Genomic DNA, 21,329 nt, shown 5'->3' on the forward strand with positions numbered 1-21,329 from the left:
AAAAATGCAAAATAACTCAATAGGCTGAGTCTCAGGCGCTGACAGGTAGGTTTCATTATGAGAATGAAGGAGAGCTTAAATACCTTACAGTAACTATGCTAATAGCACTTTCTTCTTTCACATGGTATTTGGCCTGTTGCCAGTGAGTTCATATAGGGGGTGAATGTCCAACCTTTCCAGTAAAGCGATACTGCTGGATCAAAATAAGAAAAAACTGACCCAAAATATTGTATACAAGGAGGGATATTAGAAGGGGTTTATGACCCGCACATGTCACGTGATTAAAAAAACTGTTAAAATTTATGGCATGCCATACAGCTGTAATAATTAATTAATAACTAATTAAAAACTAATTAGAGTTTTGGATTATAATTCAAACGATAAGTATTTAAGAACTAAATGGATATAAATGTAAGATTATTTTTGAGTTATGTAATATTTTGTTCAGAAATTGGATAAATCATTAATGTTTTTTAGAATTTATATGTGTGTGTGTGTTGTTAATATGTTATTTATAATTAAGTGAGAGTGTGATATACTTGTCGACTATACTTAATGGAAATCTCTATTTCATTTTACTTGTGTATGTTTAATATGAAAAAAATCACAATCAGAAAGAAGGTCTCACTTCTTCTTGTTCGACGTCGTCACCATTGTCATTGGCGTGAGTGAACATATTGCTGTCAGATTTCTTGATAACTTAGTTTTGAATTTCAAGGTGGATGATGTGGTGAGATTTAGATCCAGAGTTAGAGATGACAAATAAAAACGCTGATGAACTTTACACTAAAAATGAATAAATTCCTCGCATGCCCCTGTTTGTAAACTTCAAAATTACAAAAGTAAAGTTATTAAGTGCAATTTTTACAAGGAAGAAAACTTGCCGATGGAGACATCAGAGGAAGAAATGAAAAAGAAGGATTTGTGACTGAGCCACTCGAACAATAACCTAAATAACTGAAGTACTTGGCCATTTCTTGATATTACTCTCCTGCTTGGTCCAGTGGCTTCCAAAAAGGTAGCCTAAACCCATCTGCAGCAGTTAAATTTAAATACATTTTGGAGACATTTTCAGCATTACGTTTTTTCTTGGAATAGTATTGTTTGGTTCTTCTGGTAACTAAGCAATCCTAAAAACATCCTCCAGTATCTAAACAAAAACCTCTGTCAGTACCAGAAAACCCAGCAGGCAGGTTTACAGGTTAACAGTAAGAACTGAAAGTGAAGAAATGCAGTTATAGGTTTTGTTATGACAATGAAAGAAAGTCAAAGAAATTAAATAAAAGTAGAAAAAACATGTTTTAATAACATGGAAAAATGAAACTTTACTTCACTGAGTATTTTTTTTCTTTTTCTTTTTTTTTTTTACAGTTACAGTGTTACAAATATTAACATTTCCATGGCCTCTTGTCAGTAACATTTCTCTTCAAATGAATTCACTTCAACCTTTTACGGGTTAATCACCAACCTTGTCAGTACACAAGATTTATTGTAACTGATAAAACCAGACAGACAGGCCTACAGAGACTCAGTGTTGAAGAAATGCAGTGATAGGTTTCATTATGAGAGAGAACAAAAATATTAAATTCCTTACAACAAACATGTTAATAGAACTTTTTTTTTCAATTTAGTCGTAGTTTCAAATGAATTTACTAGTTGACCTTCATTTTTTACACTGTACTTACTGTGTTACAAAGTTATGGGTAAAGAATGTAACTGGCCTGTTGCCAGTAAAATTTCTGTTCATATGAACTCACCCCACCCTTTACCAGAAATGTCCAACCTTTGCAGTAAAAAGAGATTGCTGCAAGAAAGTGAGAAAACAATAGCCTAAGTCAATGTAGACATTCTTCCTCATGAAGTTCGAGGGACATCAAGTATACAATATTATACTCTTAACATAGTCCCTAATTTTTCTTTATTAGCTTCATTCTTAATTTTCTTCCATCTAAATATCTTAAATATACCCCATTCCCATTTACCTTTTTATGTGACCATATATATTACCTAAAATGATTCCTTCTAATATTTTGATCATAGCATACTACTCACTTTGATTTTCACATTCTACGGGTCTTTTGGTGGGTGTATACATATACCCACAAACGTTTCCTGGGTGTGGCATGTGGCTGTATACTATATATAGCAGCTACCTGGTACCCAGGTTATGGAACATAGTTACCAGTCACAGATCAGCAGAACATTTGAGAGGAGCTCAGCTACATTTGCAACAACTGAAAGACAAGGCAAGAAAAATCTGTATGAATTTTCATCTGCAACAATGTTAAACTTTTTATGAATGTGATGCTGTAAATGTATATCTTGACATAAAGAGTGCTGCAGATAGTACGGTCACTCTGTAGTTGCACATGGAATAATTCCAGGGTTTAGGAGATTCCTAAAGATTTTATAAATACAACAATGCATTGAGATATTGCCATATGATTAGCTGACAAGATGTTCATTTTAACAAGCAGTTGAACAGGTGTACCTGAAAATCCAGTCAGTGAGTGAATGTTTTGTGTATGAAGGTAAATTTAGGGGTTGATATTGTGGCTTCATATACAAGTGCTTCACATTTCATAGGGTCAATGTGCAACCCCAGCATACAAAACTCTTATTAATGTTGTGTCTGCTACTATCTAGACTACTCCTTTAGGATCAAATAACAGTTCAAACTAAATTACTTTCATTTTCTAAAACTTATTACAGCACAGGACAGCTAAAGCTAAAGATGGCAAACGGACCAGCCCTGTCCACTGCTAAAGGTGGGGAAGTATATGTACGGAGTGAATTCAGAGATTCCTGCACAATGTTGCATGTTCTCCATGCAAATCAGTTTGAAGGAGAAATTTTTGATCCAGCACTCACTGGGAAGACAGAAGAGAATTTTTACAGAGGGGCCCCACCTCAGTGGTTAAACTTCTACATCAGTGAACAGGCAGAGTCCCTTGGGACTGCTTTTATCAAAAGAGATGGATATGAGAAACTCAGGGAACAAATTCAGAAAAAGAGAAAATTTCCAGGGATATCAGCTGTAAAACTGACACACCAACCAGGATGTGGGGGAACTACAATGGCCATGCAGGTGTTGTGGGATTTGAGAAAAACCTTCAGGTGTGCTGTTTTAACTGGCTCCACCTCAGACATGGCAAAAGTTGCAAAAGAGGTTGTCCAACTTTTCACAGCAGGCAGTCGAAACGACCAGAACACTGTGCTGTTGTTAGTGAATGAAAAGAAAATCCTGGAAGATCTTGAAATCAACATTATGATGACAGTTGCTGAGCAGAAGATAGTTACTCATATGCCTCTAGTCATTTTCCTCAGCTGTGTGAGAAACAATGCACCTCAACAGAGTGACCACGTTGTCCTAAAGAACACACTCTCAGACAATGAGAAGAAAAATTTTGATAAGAAGAAGGAAGAGCTTCAAAAGAGGTACAAAGATAAATGTGAACAATTTCATGGCTTTAACATAATGCAAAGTAATTTCTCTCAGGACTACGTCAGGGAGGCATGTGCTGCATTAGAAAACAGCAAAAAAACAAATAAACCTCGGAAGACGCAGCTTGCTGCCTTCCTGTGCCTGCTGAATGCCTACGTACCAGGTTCATATCTCCTGGAGTCTCAGTGCCTGGACTTCCTCGGACATGAAGACTACGATGACCTTTCACTGGAGGATCAAATGCAGCCTTTCAGTCATCTCATCATCACATTCCAAGAAGATGGAAGAGCTGAGAAAAAAGTCCGCATGGCTCACACTATGATAGCACAATATTGTACTGAACTGTTGGCAAAGGCAGGTGTGACCAGAAGTGACACAACAAGAAACTTCTTGAACAGTTTTTGCAGAGATAAGGAAGATGATTTTTTGTCCAGTTCCATCAAAGACATGCTAACCAAAAGAGAAATGAAAATCACAGAGGACCCAACTGAAGGCAGAGATGTTAAAGAAGAAAAACCTTTGTTTTCTAAACTTATTCTAGATATTAAAGAGAAGGAGAGAAATAACAGAGATAAAAAAGATGGTAAACGTCAGAGTGTGTCAGTTTTAAAAGTGGCCTCAAATACATTTGGTCAAAATCCATTTTTTCCACAAGCTCTTGCTCGTTTTTATTATATAGAACTAAAAGACTACAATCAGGCAGAAATGTGGGCACAGAGAGCAATAGAAAGAGATCCTCAAAATTCATTTGTTGCTGACACACTTGGCCAAATCCATAAAAACCACCTAATGAACAATGAGGTTTCTGAACCAAGAGACATTTTGAGACTGGCCAAAAAAGCCATTAAAGCTTTTGAAGATGAAGAAAAACTTGCTGAAGATGAAGATGGACCAGACATGAAAAAACATGGCAATATAAAAGTTTCACCTTTTTATAACTTCAGAGGGCAGTTTGGTTACCTGCAGGTCTGCAAAACTCTGCATAAGAAACTTGTCAGTCAAAATGAAACCTGGGAAAAAGTTCTCACCAAAAAAGTATCGATGGGCTCTGTCCTCGAATTACTTGGAGACAACAAACTCCAAAGATTCAATGATCTCATATTAAGCCTGCAAGATGACATTGAGAGAAAATGCATGTTTTTGGAAAAATTTCAGACTTACTCAAAGCCTAAAATGGAGAAAGATGATCCTGAATATATATCTAAAGACACCTCAGAGTGCTACCAGAAGTATGTTGACAACACAACTGCAAAACAACTCATCCAGATGTTTCAGGAGGGAAACCTAGATGACCAGTTTGTGGAAGTGCTGTCATTTCTTGTCAAACAATACACTCAATCAGAGCTCGAAGACATATCTACAAAGTGTAGAGAAATGTGTCCAAGTGCAGATTCAGAAGCAGCTCTGGTCAACAACATCCTCACACTATTTATAGGGAAAATGCCATCGAGCAAGAAAGACCCACCTGAGCTGCACATGTTCTCCCTCCTCTGGTACTGGGCTGGAAATCAAGGCCAATGTGATTATGACCTCAGTGAGTTAACTCAGCAAATGTACAAGTCTTATGAAAATACATATAAGAAGTACTTTCGAAACAGATACCTCCTTCCTGTGTTTTTCATTGGGAAAGGTGAAGGTGTGAAGAGAATTGTTCACAGAAATGTTATTGAAGCAGATTGGAGCGATAACTGGAAGAAAAAAGAAATCTTCAGAAATCCTGCTGTTCAAGAGCTCCTTCTCAGACTTGATGGAGAAGTAAGAAACTACAAAGTGTATACAAGAGTTGGTGGCAAAGAGATTGAGATCGATGCCAATGTGAGAAACAGCCTTTGGAAACCACGCTCAGTTACCTTTTACCTTGGATTCACCATCAGAGGTCCTGTGGCCTTTGACATTCAGCGCAAAACTGCAGACACAGGTAAGAAAGCATAACAGTTGAAACTACAGTGAACTGTAGCTGCTTGTTATTAGTTTATAGTTCTATAGTGATTGTGTTTGTATTATGGTCTTGAAGACATCATTTTTCATGTTGAAAAATTCTTTTCGAAACACATTTTGTAAAACTACCAGTTTAACCAACATCATGTATTTATTTGCAAAACAACCAGCAAGTCCAGGAAATTACTCTTCTTATGAATATTGGTACATATAAAATAAAAGTCCTGTCCCCTCGCCATTAGTGTTTTGTTGCTCTTAATAGCAATAATATATGTTTGGAAGGAAACATATACCAAACAGACAACTTTTTATATATCAGCAGAAAGACACCTTGGACATTAATGTAACAGCAAGTTCTAAATATTAACATGCAAATATGTTTACTAACACATTATATCTACTAAGATTACAACATCAGCTTGTATACACCTTAGTTTCTGTTGTGGAATAAGATTTTTTTAACATCCATTATTGTGTTTTTCAACTTATTTTATGTTTACTGATTGCCTCAGATCACAGTGTCATGGATCTCAGTGGAACAGCCCTGACCAACGATGTGAAAGACACCAAAGATAATGAGGGACATTAAAGTTTGTGCTCAGTTACCCCATGGGAAGGTGATTCTGAGACTTTTCTTTGTGTTTATGTGTTTACATGTAGGGGCAAAAACGAAAGGAATGGGCTCTGTAATGTTTAAAACCAATGCAAAAGAAGTATGTGTTATGGTCATTTTTCCTGCTGCCACAGTTTTAGTCATAAATATATTATTTCTGCTAACACCTTAGATTAAACAACAGACAAACAACAAAAAGTTGAGTTCCTAAAACTTTTTTGCCAAGTGTCTATTTAATACTTTGTTAGTGGATTTGTCACATCTATGTAAGCTTTTATGTAGTGAAGTTTAGAAACTTTGTGAAGAAACGTCTCAAATGATTTTTTACATTGTTGTTTAATTGTTTTAATTGGAAGTTTTAAAAACATGATATTACAGAATTGTTTTGTCATTTATAACATGACACGAGTGAAGCATAACCAATGAAAATGTTTGACATATTTTAGTTGCTGCTTGATATATTGTACTGTTTTGATTTTTTTTCTAAAACAGTAGATTTATGAGATATAAGTTTATTTGTTGTTTTATTTGTGCATTAAAATGCAGTTCCGTGTATGTGCTATTACCTTCATGGATTTATTATGGATTTATACAATTTTTAAAATAGAAAATAGGGTTTCTTTGTTCTTATTGTGTTGCATTGTGTTGTGAGGGGTTTTTTTTTCACATTTTTAATCAGACCTTTGTAGTTTTATCTTTGTTTAAATTAAGATGAGTATTGCTGAATTTATCATTACTCAGTAGGTAATGTTTTGTTTCTGCAGCACAGAATCCATTTGGAAATTTGCATACTCAAATTTGATTATGTGAATCAATATTAAAGTTACATACATAGCCACCTTTGTATAATAATATTGTTTTGCATTAATTTCAAATGTGTTTACTGGCTGTTCGTGAAAATGAAACAATTACTTTTAAATGTTTTAAATGTACACTCGGTTTTGCATTTGATGGTTTTTGGGGGTATTTTAAAGGGTGTATCTATAGCTGTGGCATACCATTAAAACATTACATTACATCTTTATTGTTGTTGTTGATATTATTATTATTATTAGTAGTAGTAGTAGTAGTAGTATGGTCAACTTTTAGAGAATTGCCAACTATCTCTCAATTTATTTGTCAAAAAACTAAAAAAGAAAGACATAAATTCTGCATTAAATATCAGAAAAACCTAATTTGCTTGAATACTTTTGTCCATGGTGATCCCTCAGTGAAACTATGCCATCTGACAGCATAATAAACATATAGTTGCACTTTGTCTGTTGATTTGAATAAACAGAGTAGCTTGAAAAGGAATCAAACTCTTGGCCTGATTTTTTTTTTTATTTGTTTTATTTTTATTTTTTTTTGTCAACCACTGTCTGATGCCTATAATTACGTGACAATTGTGTATGGGATAGGTATGAATGTGTGTATGAATTTCCACTTTTGGTGCAGCTCTCTGACTGTAAACATAAACATAGAGCTTGTCTGGCATATACTAAATTATCCAAAATATATTATAAACTTCCAAGTACACACGTCTTTGATAAGACGATGCTTGATGTTTAAGAAAAAACATTTACAACATAAGAAGAGATTTAAAGAATTAAATAACACTATTTGGAAAGTAAAGGAGGGCTTTATTATCCAATGGTGACAAAAAAAAACCCTTAAGTGAATGTGAACAGTTACAACAGTCATAACTGACCTGAACAGTGTGTGGAAGTAAAAACCTCAAGTCACAATCTACTTCTGCTCTTTTTTATTTGAAAAATTAAAATTAAAAAAAAGTTTACAAGAACAGATCGTGCAGAAGAACTGAGCATGATTAAGTGAGCTACAGAATTCAGTAAGGCTATCTGACAATTAGACTCCAGTGACCCATCATAGAAGAATGAGATCCCAGTAGTGAGAGGAGAGCAAAGCACCCCCTGGAGTCTAGATGCTGGTGGCAGTCAAGATGAAGATGAGGAGGAGCCTGGTTGCATGAATGACAGTCTGAAAGACAGAATGACAGAAGACCACTGAGATTTTAAACACAGAGAGAAGGCAGGGAAGAAAATGATTGGACCAGAGTAATGATGTTAGCATTGAGTTTGCAGCCCAATGAGTGATTACAGATGTTCCTTACTGAACTTACACATGAGCCTCACTTTTACCGAGGACCAGAAATATGTGGCGCTCAACTCCCAGCATGCTGGGTGAGGACTGTTTGATAAGGGTAAGGTTTTGAGCTGATTTGTTTTGTTGTTTTGTTTTTTCACACAGAGGACTGTGAAAAAAGACAGTTTTGCCACTGCACTCACAGCTGTGAACATTACACATGCATCAGTTACACTGATGAAAATGTTTTGATAAGAAGAACTAAAGAAAAAATAAAGAAAATTGAGAAGAAATAAACAGCCTTGAAGAAGGTGCTTTTATTGGTTCACTGTAAATTTGGTCACATCCTGCACTCTAGAGCCTACATCAAAAACACTACTTTAATATCATAAATGAAACATTCTTTAACCCGACAGAGCCGCTGGTCCATTGAGTGGATGTCATGCTTTGACTCTCCTTCTATGCAACGTAGGATTAAGCTGTATGGTTGATATGTATTTATGTGTAAATGTGTTAGTAATGTTTCTTTAAAAGTTGGCTCTGACTGTTTTCATGATGCTTTAAACTAATTTTTAAGCTCTTTTGGTACTGAAAAGCATGCATGTTAATTTGATACCTATAGACGAGGCAAAGCATAACATCCACACAATACACCAGCTGGCCTATTATACAGTTTGCTATGATATCAGGTTGCATTTTCTTTATGAGGCACTATATTCACAACCCCCTTGAATTACTAAGGTTTTTTGAAGTTTCACTTTTTCCACAAACTCTCGCTCGTTTTATTATATTGAACTAAAAGACTACTACAACACAGAAATTTGGGTAAAGGAAGCAAAGCGGAGGGCTCACTGAAGTTCATTTGTTGCAGATACACTAGGCCAAGTCCATAAGAGCCACCTGGAGAACACAACCATTTCTGCCACATCAAGAGAAATTTTGAGACTGGCCCAGAGGGGATTGAAGCTTTTGAAGATGAAGAAAAACCTGCTAAAAATGAACATGTCAAAGGCAAACAAGAAAGTGCTGCTTGGTTACCTGTGGTATGACCATCTTATCAGACAATGAACAACAATAAACTTTGGAAGAAAGTTCTCACCAAAACCATGTGACTGGACTCTGTCCTGAAATCCCCCAGAGATGAGAAACTTTTCATGTTTATGGAGCTAGTAAACAGTCTCAGAGATATGGTTATGAAAAGGTTTGAAATGTTTTGACAGTTTCAGATTTTGTTTTGAAAAAAGATGATTCAGCCTACATTTCACAAAAAAAACCCCATCAGAATGTCTGCAAAAGGTATGTTGTGCCAAGCCAAATGATCACATCCAGAATGCCTTCCACAAACTTAAACAAAACCTGTCTGTCACTTCTCCGGGAGTACTTTCCTGTCTCGAAAGATGGACTAAATCAGACACCAAGGACATTGAACTATGTCAACATAAAGACTCTGTTGTACATGTCTTACCCAGCTACATTCAGGCCAATATCATGCTGATTAATATGAAAGAAACGTTTGTGTTTCTCCCTGAAAGCAGATGAGTTTTTATTGAGATATTTTAATGAGTTTACGTATGATTTTATATCTCATCAAATAATAAGAATAATCAGATACATTTTTTGTTTTTACACACACCAAAAAATAGAAGCTTTAATGTCAAAAACATCACTGATTCATATCCTGGCGCCTCTCGTTGGCTGGAAGCAGCAAGTACGCCACCTGTCGAAACAGGCGTGAAACACACAACAACGTCGGAGTTTGTCGTGGTCACGTGACCTGGGTGTTTTCTACCGCACTTTGGAACTGGGTTTTGAAACATCTGTGCCTCGGTGACTCAATACCAATGACCGTAGATACTCAATACGCTATCGAAACGTCAATATTGAGCTTCCCGTCGGCAGCACATAACGGTTTTGAAACCCTTTATTCAGGCTTGGATATGCGCATGCGTAGGAGGGTTTTACATGGTCGATCGAAGCACGCGCTTGTGAGTCCTCATTACACACAAATCATTGTACACGTTTGTAAATCATCATATCGTTATATCGTACTCGTTCGTAACACTTGACTTTATCTCTATATGAACTTGAATAACAGGTTAACTCAACCACAAGCGCGAACTAGTGACGGAATAAAATAATCTTCCGTCATGAACGCGTTCATAGTGAAACGTCAGTATTTCCTGTTGTGATGAACGTTTCCTTATCAAATGAACTTATGAATACAATACCGCTTTGAAGAAGTGCACGTAATGTTTGAATATAGGACAAAATTAACATATACCACCTATTTTATTATTTGTGCTGGATAAATTTGCAAATTTCCACTCTTTGGCTTCTAATTGTGCAATATTTGACTTGTTTATCGACTGAACGAGTCAAGTGTAGCCCCTGCCTTTAAAAAAAAGAAACTTTAAGCAGGAAGGAAATGCGCCTGGGATTGTTTTAGAAGTGCTCTGACGTTAAAAGTGTAGAGGTGTCCATGTCTGTAGGTGATTATCTCTTCCTGCTTTGGGTGTGTCTACTACCTCCTGGGTTACAGTACACATCCACGGTCCCAGTGCTTGAACACATGGCATGATAGCAGATCGCTAGAGCTGTCCGCGACATTTTAGAGGAGGTAAGATAAATCCCGTTAAGATCTGAAAGTTTTTGTTGAAGTTAATGTTTGGTCCTTTACATGGAGAAGGCTATATATGTGTGTACTCCACCAGCAATGAAATGGCTATTTAAATATATCACATTCCATAAAGTGAATGTAAGACCTTAATTTACAAATAGTTTAAGCTAAGACATAAGACTAAAAAATGTTTGTGTTTTGTTTTTACATTCATTACCATGAAGTAAAGTGAAAGTGTGAAGATGGCAAACAGACCAGCCCTGCCCACTGCTGAAGGTGGAGAAGCAGATGCAAGGAGTAAAATCAGTGATTCCTTCTCATTTTTGGATGTCCTCCATGCCAATCAGTTTGAAGAAGAGTTTGTTGAAACTCAACACGCTGAGCAAGTGGAGGAAAACTTTTACAGAGGGGCCCCACCGAACTGGTTAAACTTCTATATCAGTGAACAAGCAGTGTCAGATGGCAATGCAACTCCTTTTATCAAACGAGATGGATATGAAACCCTTAAAGAACAAATTCACCTGAGAAGAAAAGGCCCTGGGACATCAACAATTAAACTGTTTCATCAACAAGGATGTGGGGGAACCACACTGGCTATGCAGGTGCTGTGGGACTTGAGGAAAACCTTCAGATGTGCTGTTTTGACAGGCTCAACATTAGATATCACAAAAGTTGCGCAAGATGTGGTCAGCCTTTTTACAGCAGGTAGCCATGGCCACCAGAAAACGGTACTGTTGTTACTAAATGATGAGTTCATATTGGACATCCTCCAGGACAGGATTATGGAAGAGATTGCTGAACAGGATATAGAAATTGATTTGCCTGTGGTAATTTTACTGAACTGTGTGAGAAGCAGTGACGGGATTATCCACCAAAAGGCGCGTTCTTATGAACTGAAACAAAAGTTCAAGAGGAAAATGAGAAAATCTATTATTCTCAAAAAATCTCTCTCAGACAGAGAGCAAGCAGACTTTGATATGAAAAAAGAGGAGCTTGGCAGAAGATTTGGTGATCGATGCAAGCAGTTTCATGGTTTTAACATTCTGCAGTCTAATTTCTCTCAAGCCTACATCAGGAACGCATGTGCTACATTAGAACATATCAAAAGAACAAATAAGCCACTGAAGATGCAGCTTGCTGCCTTCCTATCCCTGCTGAACGCCTACGTACCAGGTTCATATCTCCTGGAGTCTCAGTGCCTGGACTTCCTCAGAAGAGACAAGTTTGGTCACCTTTCACTGGAGGATCAAATGCAGCCTTTCAGTCATCTGATCGTCACCTTCCAACAAGGTGAAAGATCTGAAAAAAAGGTTTGCATGGCTCACAATATGATAGCTCAGTGTTGTACTGAACTGTTGGCTAATGCGGGTGTGACCAGAAGTGACACAACAAGACACTTCTTGAACAGTTTTTGCAGAAGTTATGTTCCTCCATATTTACTTGGGTTTATCAAAGACATGCTAAATAAAAGAGAAATTACGGTAATAGAGGACCCAACTCATGGCATTAAAGAATGGAAAGAAAAGTTTTCCAGACTGATTCAAGATATTACAAAAAGAGAAGATGAGGGCAACAGTCTGTCAGTTTTGATCATGGCCTCAAATAAGTTTTATGAAGTTTCACTTTTTCCACAGACTCTTGCTCGTTTTTATTATATTCAACTAGAAGACTACTACAATGCAGAAATCTGGGCAAAAGAAGCAAAGCGGAGGGCTCCTTGGAGTTCATTTGTTGCAGATACACTAGGCCAAGTCCATAAGATCCACCTAAAGAAGATGCCCGTTTATACCAGACCAAGCGAAATTTTGCAACTGGCCCAAAAAGCCATTGAAGCTTTTGAAGATGAAGAAAAACTTGCTAAAAATGAACATGCAAAGGGTAAACAAGGAGATGGGAATGTAAAAGTCTTGCGTGCTTTAAACACCAGAGGGCTGTTTGGTTATCTGGAAGTTTGCAGCCTGTTGTATGACCATCTTATCAGACATGATGAACTTTGGAAGCAAGTTCTCACAAGAACCATGTCACTGGACTCTGTCCTGAAATCCACCGGAGATAGGAACATTGTCAGGTTTAAGGAGCTAATAAACAGCCTCAGAGATTTGGTTGAGAAAAGATTTGAATTTTTTGACACGTTTTTAACGTATTCATATTCTGTTGTTAAAAGAGACGATTCATCCTACATGTCCAGAAAGACAATAGAATGCTACAAAAAGTATGTTGGAGACGCAGAACCAAATGATCAACTCCAGAAAGCCTTCCACAAACTTAAACAAAAACTGGCTGTCACTTCTCCGGGAGTACTTTCATGTCTTGAAAGATGCACTAGATCAGACACCAAGGACATTGCTGTATGGTGGAGAGAAATCTGCCAACACAAACATTCTGCTACACATGCCTTACTCAACTACGTTCTGGCCAATATCATGCTGATAAATATGAAAGAACCTCCGTCCAGCTCCGACTACCAAAGCAGCTTTAGAGAGAAAATGCCATTGGCTCCTGAGATGCAACCCGAGTTTCACATGTTAGCTCTGCTGTTGTGTTGGCCTACAGATGGTGAACACGAATTGGCCTCTGACCTCCCTCATTTAATCCAAAATATTCTGCAATCCTATGAACAAGAATATAAGTCACTCTTTCAGTCAAGGTACCTTCGACCCATATTTTTTCTTGGACCGGGTCAGGGTCTGAACAGATTTGTTCACAGACGCAACCTTGAAATCTTGTGGACCCAAGATGCACTGGAAGACCCAAAAACAAACTGGAGGAATGACGATATTTTCACTGATCCGACAGTCCAAGGCAAACTCCTCAGAATTGAAGGTATAGTGCAAGATTACAGGCTGTATGCAACATTTGGTGACACAGAGATCGAGTTAGATGCCAACCGAAAAGACAGCCTCTGGAAAAAAGGCCATGTGTTCTTTTATGTTGGATTTACAATCGGAGGTCCTGTTGCTTACAACGTTCACAGAGCTGAGGGTAAGAGAATTAAGTTACTAAAGTCCTCATCTTTACAAATGTCATATGTGTTAATAATACACATTTTGTACTGCCATTATCAAAGTGAGTTAGTGCTGCGTACAAAGTTTTCCTGTACTAAACTGGTTTTATTGTTACACTTAAAGATTCTAACAATAGAAAATAGATATCTTATATGTACTTAATGTAATTTTGTTATGTAGAAATCTCACACAAGATAGCACTTGTGGTAAAGGGGAAAAAACCAATGTGTCTGAATGATATGTTGTTGGCCAGCTCTTTAAAATTTAACTTTGCTTTACAAGAACCATCAGAGAGACTTCTGAAGACTTTTGACAATGAAACAGTAAGTTTCTACTTCTCTGGGATTTTGTTTGTTTCTCATATATTGTATGTCACATAAAAATTCTAAAGTCATAATGTAAATGTATAATTATATTGTAAAAATATAATGAAAAAAATATCTTGTACAACAGGACTCCAGTCAGTGGACGAAGCTGAAACCTGAAGTTGAGATAATGGAGGAGGTTCATACTTACAGGTAAAGGTTATCGATAACTACAAGACAGAACATAAAGTAATTCATTACAAGTGCCATTTTATATTATTTGCTTTGCAGTTTTGCTGTTTCTGTTCGTGCATGTGAACAGAGCATAACAGAGCATTTTGTCTTGTCTATTCAAATTCAGCCTGCAGTCTGAAAGTGGCAAATATGAATGCAGCGAGTCTGCCTTGCGGTGGGTTTGTAAGGAAACCGTCAGCTTCAGATACCAGTTTAGCTCATGGGAGCGATTCATGAGGAAACCTGTATGCATGGACTGCATACCAGCAGGACCCCTAATGGACATCAAAGTCACAGATGGGAAGCTAGAGGAAGTCCGTCTGCCGCACTGGATCTGTACAGGTGAGCAGTCGTAAAACACATATGATTGTTTTATTACAGTAATAAAGATATTTATGCACACGACTGTTTGTGCTTTGCAGGTGAAAATGCAGCAATGTCAGACATATTTCGAGTTCTGCATGTGGACAGCAGTGGAGGTTATTTGGAGCAAGTGTCTGAAATGACATCATCCCATGTGAAGTTAAACAAGCCGGAGTTCTCTCTAAGAGGAGCCATGATCCTAAAGAAACTGGGCCTATATCTAAAAGTTTTTGCTGATGTCTTGATATACATGCAAATCACATCTGGCCTCACTCTGCACGTTTACCTGGTCCCACATGATCCTCTAATACAACAGGTAATACAATGCCACGTACTGGAGCAACAATATGAAGTAGAAGTGAGGAAAAATATCATCAAGGTGATATATAATAACACAGAGAAATAAAATGCTCTCATTGATAAATACAAAAACACAGTGACACTACAAGGCAACAAATTAATAGAGTTTGGTCTCTAAATGTTTTGACAACCCAACTGACAACATTACTGACTTTCAGGCAGAGAAAACTGCATTAAAAGTTAAGAACTTACAGCCATCTTTATGCTAATGTAATTTAATCATTCTTTCAAAAGCTGTTTTTTGAACAGCTTTGAGCTTTTTTTAACTTTGTAGTTGTTACTTGTGTTTTCTTAGCATTTTCCCTTTTCAGTTACATGGATTGCAGTAGTGCAAATCAATGTTCTCATCTTGATATAAACACAAACACATATGTTCATTAAAGACATGAATAGATGTGAACACGATTCCCAAAGATTTCCAACCATTACTTGTATGTGAAGAATGGTCCATTTTTCCATGTTTCAGGAAGTGGAGAAGAAGGAGAAATCTGACGGATTCAGAAAAATCCGAAAGACAAGTCCTGTTGACCCTGTACAGCTGGAGAGTTATTTCTACCTCTCAACAGACTGGGACACAGCACAAATCTGCCCTGAGGTTTGGACTAAGCTGCACTTCTGTTCATTGCACCATAACATAGAAACAGCAAAAATCCTCAAGTTTCCATAAAATGTTTTCTCTGCAGAAACAGCAGTTCATGTTGGAGTGGAGCGACACTAATTTCTTTGAGGTGGTCATTGGAAATGAAAAAAGCGACTTCGGAAACATGAAACTGAAACTTGACGTTGAGCGCAGGGGAGGAAAGGAAAAGGACACCGTGTGGACGTGCACTATCGGAACAGGTTAGTGTTTTATATGTTGTTACCCTAACGCAGCTCATCTAAACTATGAACAGCCACCATCTGACCAATGTGAACCCTTTTATTCCAGATGACTATTAAACTCAAGCATTCACCAAGAACAGGGTAAGAGGTTCGTTTTAATCCATAATTATTAGATTATTATTGTTATCAAAGTAGATCCTTTTAAAAAAATAGTCATGAAAAAGAAGGTACACCACTTTTTTATTCTAAGGTTTTACTTATCCAGCTATAATTTGAAGGGGAAAAAACATCTGGTTCCAATCGGATTCTGAAAGAATCTAAATACAAACCTGAGATGAGGAATGTGTTTATATTTATTCATTTAACAAAACTAGGCCAAAGTGCAGAAGTAGTGTGTGAAAAACTAAGCACAACACAAGATTTAGTGGCTTGTAAAACCACATTTAGCAACAATAAGAAGCAATCAGTGTTACTTTATCAGTCTCTCACATCATTGTGGAGGTATTTTGGTTCACACTTCTTTACAGCACCGCTTCAGTTCATTGAACTTTGCTGTCATTCATTTACACACAGCTGTCTGAAAAAGCATTTCAGTCCGGTTGAGGTCTGTACTTTGACTGCTCCATTCTCCTGTGCTTGGGATCATTGTCCTGCTTCATGATTTAAGTTCAACTCAATGACTGCGGAGTGTTTAGTTCCTGTGGCTGCAAAACGAGAAGAGAACATGTGAAGAGACTTTCTTCAACATATTACATGCTAATTGAGGCCTTTAGGGTCTTTTGGGGTTTTTGTAGCTTCCCTGAGCATTGCACGGTCTGACATTTACTGGGATGGTGACTCGTGTGAACAGACTGTTGGGCATCAACACTTGTTTCTTTAAAATTATTACTACTTTCTTCCCTGGAAATCTGTCAGCTGTGGTGACTTCTTGTAAAAGAAAAGAGAGCAGCTTCGTAGCTTTGTTTAGTTTGCAGCACCAGGCTGCTATTTACCCTCTGTATTAATGGAAGCATTAAAGTCTATTTAGTTTTTCAGCGTTTTGCCATAATTTTCATTAAAAAATGAGTGAGTTGATCTTTTACAACCTGATAAGGACAAAGCGATATTTATTATATTCTGGTAAGTAAAACCTTAGAACTGAAAAAAGGATTTACTTCTTTTCTCACAACTATAATCCTAATATAGATCATCACTGTCTAGTATTCAACAGTGATGATCTGAACACTAGACTTTTTTTTCTTTTTTTAAATTTTCACCAACTTCCTCCGCTCAGGATTTCGTGGTTTGCCATTGGACAGCTCTGACTGGCAGAGCGAGTGAGGCAGCAGCTGTTGTAGACGAGCTTCAGGAAAAGGATGTGATCTCTGAGGACAAACATGGTGATGAGAGAAGTTCAAATGCAACATGAGACCAAATGAGAGAGATTGTTTAGTCTGTGACGCTGACACAACAGAGCAGAGATGTCTATAAAATCCTGAGAGGGATGAAGTCTGAGGTTTCTCATGTATGAGCTTGAAGGATCTCAGTGAAAGAACATGACTGTAATGACTGCTTAGAAAATGGAGTCGATCTGTACATTTGATTAACATGCGGCCTTTCCGTACCTCCTGTGCAAGAATATGATGTGAAAGAATGTGAATACTGATATTAAATGATTAAACCTAATTTTATCTAGTTAGTGGCATAAACATTAAGGGTTAAATCTATTGTTTAAGGTATATAAACCTATGAACATTGCAGAATCTTGTTTTCGCAACCAAATAATTGTTTTTTTCTGTTTTTTGAAAATGTAAAAAATGCCTTTTTTAAACAAAATTTTACCTTTTTTTTGTCTTTCTAATTTTATGTGTTTTATGTTTTCTACAATATGGGTTAATCTTTATTCAGAAGATGAGAAAATATTTAAATAAACAGACTTAATTATAATAACTCACATTTTATTATAACTACTTTGTTTTAATTAAAAGTGAAAAATGATATCGTGCCTACGTTTGGTGTTCAAACTTTTCAATGAAGCAGAATAATTTGTAGATTAAATAATAAAAAAAAAGTTTTGAGCTGGAAAAAAAGTGAGTATGGTTTTATTTCCCCCAATAAGACAAATAGAAATGTGCACACTTTTGTTTTTCTTAAAGCAGAAAATCAGTTTTTACGGGATGTTATTGAGGAATGAGCAATGCGCTATAAATTAGTTGTCGTACAAGTACTGTAGTGTTGATACTCGGTGAAGGTTATTGGTTCATCTGAGCGATGAGCCCCTCCAGCTCTGGACGCGCCTTGAACCGTGCTTGGAAATCAGCTTCGGTGTGCTGAGAGGTTCAGAGGGAGAGAAGTGGATTAGTAGTAAAAATTATGATATGACTAAAAACTACACATGCACATTGCTTTTAAGAGTAAGATGGAGTTTGGTTTGTTATAGTGAGCACTTCTAATGTTCTCCAACAGTTATGGACTAAAAGATGAACATGCAACAGCTTACTCACACGGGACACAGCGCGGCGTTCAGAGTGCTCAGCTGGACACTGTTAACAGTTAGGTCTTTAAAACCTCTCAGTACACCTGCAGTTTGAGCTGAAAGCACAAACAAAACCCCAAAAAACACAACAAGCCAGGTCTTACCTGAACGACTCGGTGGTGAGTCTTGAGGACAGCATCGACGTACGTCTTGGTGCCTTGCTCCTGCATCAGCATGACCTCTGTGCTCTTTGTTGGTAAAGCATAGCTGTACGTGGGAAGCATTAAAGAGCATTAAAGCTAAATTTTCAGTCTACTACAAAGGAAAAAAAAACCAAAAAACAACAAACTTGCTGTAATATATTGGTCAGATGAGAATTGGGCAGGTTATCTGTATCCATGAATCTTTTCACATTTGTTTAGAAGCACTTACATTTTCAGAGCGCTTTCTTCTTCATCTCTATTTGTAAACAGAAAAATACCAGGGCTGTTTGTTCTCTTAACTTAAAGCTCATTCAAGAGAACAAGAGTGGGATTTTTTTAAAGTTTTCGTCTTACACACTGAGGCAATGCAGAGGAACTCTGCTGCCACCTAGTGACCAATGTCTGAAATATATCAAGGTTTAAAACTTGATCGCCTACCATCATTACTGTGGCTTTGACAGTTTAACGTTTTTGATAACTACGTCAGCGCCTTCATGTAAAACACATCTAAATTAATTTTTATTCCTCCCTTTAGAGGGAGAAAAACAACTTTTACAAACCTGCAGTTCATCCTGGCTAAATGTTTCTATCTGCTATAAACACACAGAACCTGCCCCATTCTGATCATCAGCTATCATTCTTGCATATTTTGTCTCTGTAAAAACAACAACAACCACCAATAGAAAAAGGCATGTATGTGTTCAGCAACAACTAGTCAAAATCTGTGTGAGAGTGTGTGTGACTGGCATTCTGGGTATTCCCTTATGTAGTTTTGTTGGTATTGCTACGATAAGGTCTTTTGGTTGTAATGTGGTATCGAGGATATGATGCTGCTGCTAGTAGTGTGAACTTTAATTCTTTTGTTAGACCACCCACCCAGCTGCCACTGCTCTTAATTAATTTGTCTAAAAATGAAAGAGAAACCCTTCTGAAGTAAATATCAGACCAACATAATTTCATAAATATTTTTGTCCATAGTGATACTTAAGTGAAAATGTGATATATGACAGCATAACAAGCAACTGGAATTTGCCTACTTAGCCTGATGATTTGTATAAACAGAGCAGACTAAATAGGAATCAAACTCTTGGCCTGAATTATTTTTTTAGTGCCCATCTGCTGTCGACACTTACCGTAACGCTTGCAGGGATGTGTCTGAATAGAAATTTGGTGTCTATAAGGAGACAAATGCCACATTAGTAATTTCCACTTTTGGTGGTCATGGACAGTTCATGCAGAAGAAGTGAGCGTGATTCATCGAGCTATAGAATTCATTTAGGCTATTTGGCAATTAGACATCAGTGACCCATCATAACAGAATGAGATCCCAGCAGTGGGAGGAGTGAGGATTACCCCCTGGAGTCTAGATGCTGGTGGTAGTGAATATAAAGATGAGGAGGAGGTGGGAGGCATCAATGGAAGTCTGAAAGACAGAATAATGGAAAAGCACTAAGATTTCAAACACAGAGAACAGAAGACAGGCAGGAAAATGATTGGACCAGAGTAATGATGTCAGCACTGAGTTTGCAGGCCGATGAGTGATTACAGATGTTCCTTACTCAAGTTACACTTGAGCTTCATTATTACTGAAGACCAGAAATATGTGGAGCTCAACTCCCAGAGGACTGTGTGAAAAAAGACAGTTTTGCCACTGCACTCACAGCTGTGAACATTACACCTGCATCAGTTACACCGATCAAAATAAAAATAACAAAATAAACCTGTTGTTTTCAAAAGAAGAAATAAACAGCCTTAAAGGAGGTGCTGTTATTGGTTCACTGTAAATGTGGTCACATCCTGCCCTCTAGAGCCTACATCAAAAAACACTACATTAATATCATATATGAAACATTCTCTAACCCGACAGAGCCGCTGGTCCATTGAGTGGATGTCACGCTTTGCCTCTCCCAGGCGTGAAATTGACACGTGTACCAGCAGAGGTCTGTAATTTATTTAAAGCTAACAAGACACTTCTGAGAAAGGATGTTATGAAGTACACTCCAGGCTCCTTCTATGTCACATTATGATTAAGCTAAATGGCTGATATGTATTTACGTGTAAATGTGTTCGTAATGTTTCTTTAAGTTTAAGTTTCCCCTGACTGTTTTCATGATGCTTTAAATACATTTTTAACCTCTGCTGGTTCTGCAAAGTACTGTAGCTTAAGCATGCATAGGCGAGGCAAAGCATGACATCCACACAATAGACCAGCTGGCCTATTACACACTTTGCAGTGACATTGGGTTGCATGCTCCTTATGAGGCACTATATTCACAAAGTGCAAAAAAAAGTCTTTTATATTACAGACAGTCTGGACCCATTGTGCAAACACAAACCAATGAAAGCAGAATAAACAGGCTTTAAGTGACTGTAACGTCACCACACAAATGTGATCAATACTGTATTGTAAGCCCCAAATGTGAGAAACTAAATAAATACATTTTTATGACATTAACTTCTTCATTAGTTTAATTATGTAGTGGAAATATCGGTCAATCCTAAATAAAATATGAATGTAACTCCAGTACCTCTGTGCTGTGCTGGTTATTTCCAACTGCTGCAGTCATTCCTCCTGTGTTGTTTTTAGAATAAATGATCTAAATTTAAGAATTAATAAACATTTCTAGAAAAAATCTAAAAAGTTATCAATTAAATGATCTCATAATGAGTTAGATGATTTATGCTACATTCATGTGTTCAGAATGTTTTTATATCAGTTTCATTTGCTTTCTATGTGTTAATATACAAACGTAATACCTTAGACATAATTTAAGTGTCTAAGGTTAAGATTAATCGTTATTAGATGCTTTGTGAAGTGATACAGGGCCATGAAATGATGAGTTACAACAGTGGAATGTGGCAGGTCTTGCAGAAGAATGCGATG

At 37.1% G+C, this 21,329-nt stretch overlaps 3 protein-coding genes across 5 annotated transcripts; 2 read left to right on the plus strand and 1 right to left on the minus strand.

Annotated features, from left to right (window-relative positions):
* Positions 1-2,718: 2,718 nt before the first annotated feature.
* LOC113012929 (sterile alpha motif domain-containing protein 9-like) lies at positions 2,719-7,292 on the plus strand. The gene is made up of 2 exons (XM_080298497.1): positions 2,719-5,363; positions 5,896-7,292. Exons 1-2 carry the CDS (start codon positions 2,735-2,737, stop codon positions 5,970-5,972), a joined length of 2,706 nt encoding a protein of 901 aa, XP_080154623.1. The 5' UTR covers positions 2,719-2,734; the 3' UTR covers positions 5,973-7,292.
* A 2,587-nt stretch (positions 7,293-9,879) lies between these two features.
* Positions 9,880-17,856, plus strand: LOC113019137 (sterile alpha motif domain-containing protein 9-like). 2 transcript variants are annotated; one of them, XM_080298496.1, is made up of 10 exons: positions 9,880-10,698; positions 10,923-13,680; positions 13,986-14,026; positions 14,157-14,221; positions 14,370-14,584; positions 14,665-14,921; positions 15,432-15,560; positions 15,649-15,805; positions 15,894-15,935; positions 17,061-17,856. In XM_080298496.1, exons 2-9 carry the CDS (start codon positions 10,941-10,943, stop codon positions 15,902-15,904), a joined length of 3,615 nt encoding a protein of 1,204 aa, XP_080154622.1. In that variant the 5' UTR covers positions 9,880-10,698; positions 10,923-10,940; the 3' UTR covers positions 15,905-15,935; positions 17,061-17,856. The 2 variants fall into 2 exon arrangements, with proteins under 2 accessions (XP_080154622.1, XP_080154621.1); XM_080298495.1 differs by having other exon boundaries at positions 15,894-15,928.
* On the minus strand, positions 17,839-20,403 carry LOC145425460 (large ribosomal subunit protein mL48-like). Of its 2 annotated transcripts, none has more exons than XM_080298500.1 (4): positions 19,799-20,403; positions 19,579-19,619; positions 18,407-18,509; positions 17,839-18,096 (listed from the first exon to the last, which is right to left on the minus strand). In XM_080298500.1, exons 1-4 carry the CDS (start codon positions 19,856-19,858, stop codon positions 18,019-18,021), a joined length of 282 nt encoding a protein of 93 aa, XP_080154626.1. In that variant the 5' UTR covers positions 19,859-20,403; the 3' UTR covers positions 17,839-18,018. The 2 variants fall into 2 exon arrangements, with proteins under 2 accessions (XP_080154626.1, XP_080154627.1); XM_080298501.1 differs by lacking the exon at positions 17,839-18,096 and adding an exon at positions 18,110-18,302 and having other exon boundaries at positions 19,799-20,399.
* Between the last annotated feature and the right edge of the window lie 926 nt (positions 20,404-21,329).

This window comes from Astatotilapia calliptera, chromosome 3, assembly GCF_964374335.1.
Source record: "Astatotilapia calliptera chromosome 3, fAstCal68.1, whole genome shotgun sequence".
NCBI classification, from domain to species: domain Eukaryota; kingdom Metazoa; phylum Chordata; class Actinopteri; order Cichliformes; family Cichlidae; genus Astatotilapia; species Astatotilapia calliptera.